The 7,302-nt window shown below is 50.7% G+C and overlaps 1 protein-coding gene across 2 annotated transcripts; it reads right to left on the bottom strand.

Moving 5' to 3' along the window:
* Positions 1 to 3,949: 3,949 nt before the first annotated feature.
* LOC119303071 lies at positions 3,950 to 5,644 on the bottom strand. Of its 2 annotated transcripts, none has more exons than XM_037580160.1 (4): positions 5,452 to 5,644; positions 4,812 to 5,361; positions 4,585 to 4,684; positions 3,950 to 4,483 (listed from the first exon to the last, which is right to left on the bottom strand). In XM_037580160.1, the coding sequence occupies exons 2-4, from the start codon at positions 5,274 to 5,276 to the stop codon at positions 4,149 to 4,151; spliced, it is 900 nt and encodes a 299-aa protein (XP_037436057.1). In that variant the 5' UTR covers positions 5,277 to 5,361; positions 5,452 to 5,644; the 3' UTR covers positions 3,950 to 4,148. The 2 variants fall into 2 exon arrangements, with proteins under 2 accessions (XP_037436057.1, XP_037436058.1); XM_037580161.1 differs by having other exon boundaries at positions 5,465 to 5,644.
* Positions 5,645 to 7,302: the final 1,658 nt, after the last annotated feature.

Below are 7,302 nucleotides of genomic sequence, written 5' to 3'. Positions count from 1 at the left end.
TTTCTTTCAGAAAATATATTGAAATACATTGTGAATTGAGCTTACAAATTATGAACCATTTTCACTATTGTATTCCCCGTTACGATATATTCAATATATTCAGCACTACCAATGAGTTTATACTTTCCAAGTGTGTAATTTTTTTAAAAAATTCAACATCACGATGACACGATGAACATGATTCAACCTATGTCACCCCATCTAAAGTGTTGTGCAAATTGACACATATAAGACCCATGAGCCAGCGTAGTCGATATTACACATCTAAGAATATAGTTTTAGCACATAAATCAATTGAAAACAAAAATAAAAACACAGACCCGCATAGGCTGGTGAGTTCCTCCCAAAGAGATTGAATTGAGGGGCAATAAAGAAGTGGGTGATCGGTAGTCTCAGGATCAGGGCAGAAGGGGCGCTAATCTTTGCAATGCCTCTCCTGAAATGAAAGTCGTTGATGAAGAGATGATTCTTGTGGGCGAGCCATAAGAAGGGCCTTCATTTGTTGGGTGCAAAATTTCTCTAGATGGCTGTGGCGAAGAGGTCCACCAATTTGGACCCCCACAATGCTTTGTGAGCCGATTGTGTTGTGAGAAACTTGCCATCGATCCTGCTAATATGTTGTTTGATACCTGTAGATTCTGTTTTATTGAGTCCAAAATAGCATGGAAAAGCCAAGTTTATTTTTTGCGGTATCAGAGAGGTGAGGCGGAAGATCAAGGATCAATGAAGGGTCGCACAAAACCCTGGAAACAGAGGCATCCAACATCAAGTGATGAGAAAAAAGAGTAGGTGGTTGCGAATGCAGTAGAGGTTCGTCAAGGATCTCTACCTTAGTAATACCACAAAAAATCTCAATGCGATGAGCCAAATCCCGCCAGACGATGGAGTTGTGATGAGCGTTTACCCTAGATCTTGTTTTTCCCTTATGCTGTAGTTATGACGAAGCGAGACGTGGATGCCCAAGCATAAGAAGAAGACACGGGGAAGAAAAACCAATGCCCTCCATGTATAAACGAAACATAGAATAGGAACATCTATGATAACAGTGAGTACGGCTAACACATGAGAAAAAAAAGAGAGGGATGAATATATCATACCCTCCTTTCGGAGAGGCGAAAGTCGTGTCGGCGGAAGAGGCTCAAACAACCTTCTTGTTCACGGTGTTGTGCTGTCAGTGGGAAGGCCGATGTAGTAGCCAAAGTCGTGGATGTAGTCGAACAGTTGCGGGCAGTCGTGCCGAGATGCCTCCCAAAATCCTTATCACTCATTTCCTGGTGTAGGATCACAAAGGACAAGGTTCTAGACAGTGGCAGAGCATGAAACAAAGTGAAGGCGGGCCTTTACCTTACTAAGTGGGAAATATGCTGTTCTTGGGCCGGATTTGTAGCAAATTCTAAGAGCAACTCCAAAACAAAGGACGGGTTGTGGACCGGTTTGCTCCCCACAACGCTCACCCTTGGTTTCAGAGGCCTGCTCTGCTGAGCATCCATGCAGTGGTCTTCTGATGGAGTTGGCCAGAAGTAACAACAACGAGAGGAACGAAGATTGTTTTGTGCGCAAGAAGGTAGAGTAGTTGCAATCTATTTTGCGCGACGACTAGGGTTGCTAATGGATTTGCCTCCAATATATTGGTGGTCGGGCATGGAGACGCGGTGTTAGGCCCACGACCGAGTCGGTAACAACCCACAATCTGAACCAACTGGATCAGATGTTGCTATTCGTAAAGCATTTGCTAAAATCGTAATTAATTACCAATTAGTTATCCATTTCCATCTAGCAAAAATAACAAGCACACATGACATATGTTTGAGCTTAGGTTGTTCACGAAACACAAGACACACACACGTGGCATGGTGAGGCGGGCGAGTGAGGAGGATAGCATGTGTGCCAGTACTCTTCTCATGCTCCAGTAGGACGTGGAAGAGAATCTCTTATATGTAGGTCCCAACTCTCCTCAACTTTTGGGGGCATACTAAAACTTCTCACCATGTCATGAACCCCACACGTGCCTTTGAGATTTTACATGAATAATTGTTTTGGGGAAACCTCAGATATGAGATCTTCCCAGATCGAATGATGACAAAGCTCTATATCGAACATCGTTCTTGGAGCCAGGCTGGCTGGAGGAACCGATGGTTAGTGATCTGGACTGATGGCTGCCTCGATTTCATCCAAGGTCATGTGGGTCGCTGCTTGTTGCGAGGATGCTCGGGTGGCGACCCTGGTTCGGAGTTGTGTGGCTTCTTGTCCAGCAACGATGTCAATTTCAAGTGGAGTTGGTTTGATGATAGGTGCAAGCCCGTTGAACGAGTTCATGCACGAGGGTGGCCCACTCTTCACTTCGTAGGATCGAATCAAAAGGGATAACTAGTTGCAAGCAGCCGCGTAACTAGTTTTATACCTGCCAAGGTTGGATGTAACCCGTACGTTGGGGATGGCTGACCGGATCTACAAGAACTCCAACCCACTACCTGAACAATCGCAGAAACCACAAACCGAAACTAACCCACACAAAACACATGAAATTGTAGATCACGATTTAGGGGAAACCAAAGGCTCCTTCTCGCGAATCCGTATGAACTCACAAGAGCAAAGGTAGTAAGGATCTCTCATATCTCTAGCAGTCTTGCTGCATAAGCTTGTAGCTGAATAGTTTGACAAAAGGTCTCAAAGGATGGAGGAGATGGGTTTTATAGTAGAGACAACTCCCCTTAGCTAGGTGTGAAAAGGTTTAAATAATAATTAGCTTTGCGTGGCTTACTTGGGGGAATAAGCAGTCAACTTCGGGAGTTGTTGGAGAGCTCCTCAAAAATTCGCAAAGCCTTGACAGCATGGACACCTTCCACGAGAATGACTAGAACGTTTGACTGACAACTCCAAATGATGCGAGGTTTCTTTGCATTGGAGAGTAAATTTGATGTAGCTTCTGGTGATGTACCTGTATGGCCCGTCTCTCGGGTGTGACACAATAAAACATTAGAGCTAAAAACTGATAGTAGAGCTAAAATCTGACAATATCAGCTTCACTTGGAACTTGTTTTCTTCAAACCGGTTCCTTCAAGAGCTCATAGGTTGTCCGATTTCTTTTATATGATACCCAAGTTCAACCAACAACAGTGGGGATGAAAGCATAGTTGTGTCATCAAGGTTACAAGGTAAACTTCAGTTAGCGTCTTAGCGATCATCTGGTCACTTATTAGTTTGGCGCGACTTCTTGTGATAGGACCCATAATTGTTGGGGACTTGTCGATGGTTGTGGTGTCCTCACCAGTTGAGGTGGGGGTTTGGTAGTCGGTATCATCCGATGTGTTCGAGGAGTTCTCGTGCCTCATCACGTCTTTGTGGATCGGAGTTGCGGAGGAGGTGCGTTAGCGGTGACGATGGCACGAGATCGATGTTCGCTTGCAGGGCCTAGTTGGTGCTGGCTCAACGCTTTTCTCATGCAAGGTTCATCATCTAAGTCTCAGGTGTCTCATCGCCAGCGCAGGTGGTAGACTGTCTGATAAGGGTTGCGTTGGTGGTCGTCAACGCTGAAATCGAAATTGATGGCTCGCAGAGGAGTGATGACAATACTGGTTGGTTATAACCTCGACGATGCGTTCTTTTCAATAGTGTGTGTCTTCGCGTGGGTAGCTAGGTTGGCCGATGTTACGATGTCGCGCGCGCCACACTGCCTCTTCCCTCCCCTAAGCGGCAGTGCGACGGCGAGTGGCGGAGCAGAATCCGCGCGCGGTCGGAATAGGGAAGAGCCGACGCCGCGGCGCCACAGGTACCGTCACTCACGCCTTCGCCATCGAAAGCACTCGGCCGCCCATCCCAGTCGATGCCGGAACGCGGCCACTGAAATTTCGGGAGGCAACGTGAAGGTGAAACGCACCACGAGTTTTTACGTGGTTGATCACAAAAGAGTACGAGAGTCGCTCCGAAATGATTTTTGCAGTACCTTTTCTTCCTACCCCGAGAATCTTTATTGACATTGCTCTCAAGCTACAAATTAAACCGCTACGAGCAGTGAGGGAAAAGACGAAAAAGGCACAAGAGCATCACAGGTTTTGGTTTTTCTATTAGTAAGTACTATTTCTTGCTTCGCTAACTTGAAATGAAAGAACAAACGAATATTGCATGTTTTGCAGTGACATCGGACACGTTCACGCGAAGGAGGCTTGCTTGTTGCATGACTGCGGATGCGCCGAGAGCCTGGACAGCAGGAAGACGCCGGCGGAGGAGGCGAGCACGGCCCCGGCGAAGCAGGCCATGTCGAGGCCGGTGACGAGCGGCACGCTCTTGAACTTCTCGAGGACGCCGGCCTGGAGCAGCAGGATCACGGCGTGGCCGAACCTCGACTTGGCCTGCGTGACGGACCGGATCCTCGCCCCTTTCTTCAGCCTCTCGTAGATGGGCTCCTGGACGCGCTGCGAGCCGTAGAACATGCCGTACATCCCCATGGCAAACGTGAGCAGAGCAGTGCCGATCAGAAACATGTCTGGAAGAAGAGGAATTAGTTTGTCCCCAAGTTAGTAACATGGAGTACTATGGTTTGCGCAAAGCTCATGTTGAAGCGAACGCCAGATGAAGAACATGTACCTAATGCTTCGATGAGCAGTTTGATGATCTCGGCTGGATCTACTGTCTGGGACATGGCTCGGAACTGCAAGAAGAACGACTCAACAACAATACCACAGCCCTATACAGTCACATAAAAAAGTTTGATCAGTCTTGGACGTCCTGACTTCGAACAGTATTTGCATCACATAAATGGTTACACTTGATTGAGAAGTGAGTGACATAAAGGGTCACTTGTCGGAAATTACCTCGAGAAAACATGGGACTGAACCGAGGAGCGATCCTGCGACGCCGATGAGCGTGAACGATTGGCATCTGACGATGCCCTGGTGGACGACGGCCTCGGCGACCTTGGCCCAGCGACGCCGTGTGAGGGCCAGCCACGTCTCCCCGAACTGCCTGAGCACCAGCCTCCTGGTGACCTCGTACGCCAGAGGCAGCAGGAGATCTACGCTGCTCGCTTCCCCCGGCAGGAGTTGTTTCTCCTCCGTGGTGCTGGCGCTGGCTGCTCCCAGGGTGATCAGCGCCGCCCTCTGCTCGGCGGCGCGGCTGATCTTCCCTTGCCTCGCCCTGGTGTCCCACAGGAACGGGAACTTGAGAGACGGGATGCGGCACGCCGGCCGGCTGGCCGCCGGGGACGACGATGGCAGACGGCTGTCCTTGGCGGTGGTTGCTCTGAGCAGCCGGCCGGTACATGCAGCCCTCGCCGCCATTGCTGGACTCGGTCAGCTCCTTGTTCAACCAACGTTGCCCGTGCTGCGTTGCGTTGAAGTTGAAGTATTGACTGTTGCAGAGGACCTGTCGGACCACGAGGCCGTATAAATACTCAGAGGAATGACACGGAACATGTGCAGCAACTAGAAGGCGGGGAAGGTTCCAAGAATAGACGGGGCGAATGAACCGTGGCGGTGAAGGAGCTGGGCGTGTGGAAGATCAAGAGCGGACGATTCCAATGGCGGGCGTCTCGTTCCTGTGGCTGGAGAAGCTTTGTCGCGGCGCCGAACCGCACCAACGGTGCCCAGGGCTCCGTTGACGTGTTAGTGCCCGCGCGCGCGTACTTTTTCCATGCCGCGGCGGCATCGTGCTGGTATCTCGTAGTACAAACTCTGAAACGATGCCTGGTTAAGCAGCGTAGTGGTCATATGGCGCGAGAAACGACAGGAACGAAGAGTCGCTGTATGTACCTACCGCTCGTCGGAGTAGCTAGAGAGAGCGATGGGAGGAAGGAGGAAAGGTTGTCTGAACCTGCAACTTCGTGCGCAAACTTCCTTCCGGCCTCCGGGGCAGAAAGATCTTTCGCCGGGTGGGAACGCTGGCTCGCCCGTCTAAACCTGGCCGTCTGTTAGGAAGGGTCGGCCGGACGCGCGCGTGGGCTCGTGTGTCACGGCAGGTACGAGAACGAGATGGCAGCGGAAGGCGATACGAGGTGGACGGGCGAGCCGCCGGGCGGACGGACGCGTGTGCGGCGGCGGCGCGTTCCTTCCTTGGCGCTCCGGCCTCGTCCGCGGGCACGTGACGCAAAGCGCTCGCCGTCTTCGTTTTCTCTCCTGCTGGTACGAGGACGGAGCGCCGAAAGGTACGGGCACAGACTCTCAAGTTTCAAGCTTGAAGCTTTTCCGGCAAGTGTGTGCTCGTTCGTACATTTGTCATTCTCGCGGCGTGGGGGCTGCATTTGGCGTCGCTCCATCGGGCGCTTTTGTCCGTCCAAATGCTGGTTCTCTAGAACCTATCTAGTACCAGCTGGAGCGTGTGGGAAGGGGCTCCTGCTCGGGAGAGTCCGAGGTCCCAACTAGTCACGAGAGCTTGTGTGATGCCCGCGTACATCTGGATCGTGCGGTTCGAACGTGTTATGTCATCCAATTCAAAATTATATCGATCCATCAAGCTGTCCGAACGTATTTTTTCCCGCAAACGCGAGACAAACTAGAGGCTTTGCTCGAGTCCGAAGAGCAGACACGTAGGACTCCGACACCCCCGGCCCACTCAAAACCCCACCAAAATCCCTCCCGGACCCCGCACCTTCATCCTCTCATTTTCTCTCCTTCCCCTTTTCTCTATTGCAATCGCCACCGCTCCACCATCCAAGCCGCCCTGGCATAACTAACGGTGTCCTGTACTAGGAGGTACTCACCACGTCGTCTTCCGACCAGCTGGATCGGGCCAAGGACCCATGACGGTTCACTTATGGGCCACTTCGGATAGCTCATGCCGTATACAAGGAGGATTACATAAGACTTGACCCCCAAGACAAGGACTCCTCTAAAACCTAGGCCTCTGGTGCACTATATAAACCGAGGCCAGACTAGTCAATAGATCAACTAATATTCATTAGACCAATCTCGTGGTAGATACATGTACCCTGTACAACACCCATATGAATACAATCAAAAGCAGGACGTAGGGTTTTACCTCCATTAAGAGGGGCCGAACCTGGGTAAAATCCGTGTCCATGTTACCATCGCTCCAAGACGCCTAGCTTAGGATCCCTACTACGAGATATGCCGGATTTATAACCGACAATAACCCTTGCCGGTACTCGACGAGTCCGTTACCTCCGGCGGTACACAAGGGATCAAAGCCGCTTCTTCTCCACCGCCGTTCCACACCTCTCCCCCAAACCGCCGAGCAGGTACCATCAGCTCCTACAGTACTCACCATGCCCGGCAACTGTTCTGTGAAATGCCGATGCTAATTCTTTTTGCCCTTCTTCTTTGAAGCAATGTATTCGGATATAGGGTA

The sequence above is a fragment of the Triticum dicoccoides genome, chromosome 5A, assembly GCF_002162155.2.
Source record: "Triticum dicoccoides isolate Atlit2015 ecotype Zavitan chromosome 5A, WEW_v2.0, whole genome shotgun sequence".
Taxonomy (NCBI): Eukaryota; Viridiplantae; Streptophyta; class Magnoliopsida; order Poales; family Poaceae; genus Triticum; species Triticum dicoccoides.
The sequence above is the reverse complement of the archived record's forward strand: the minus strand, read 5'-3'. Positions and strand labels throughout refer to the sequence as shown.

Coding starts and splice junctions, on each gene's coding strand:
- LOC119303071 (XM_037580160.1), bottom strand. CDS start 5,276: ATGGCGGCGAGGGCTGCATGTACCGGCCGGCTGCTCAGAGCAACCACC. Junction 4,685..4,811: donor CAGTCCCATGTTTTCTCGAG/GTAATTTCCGAC, acceptor GTGACTGTATAG/GGCTGTGGTATTGTTGTTGA. Junction 4,484..4,584: donor ACTGCTCATCGAAGCATTAG/GTACATGTTCTT, acceptor CTCTTCTTCCAG/ACATGTTTCTGATCGGCACT.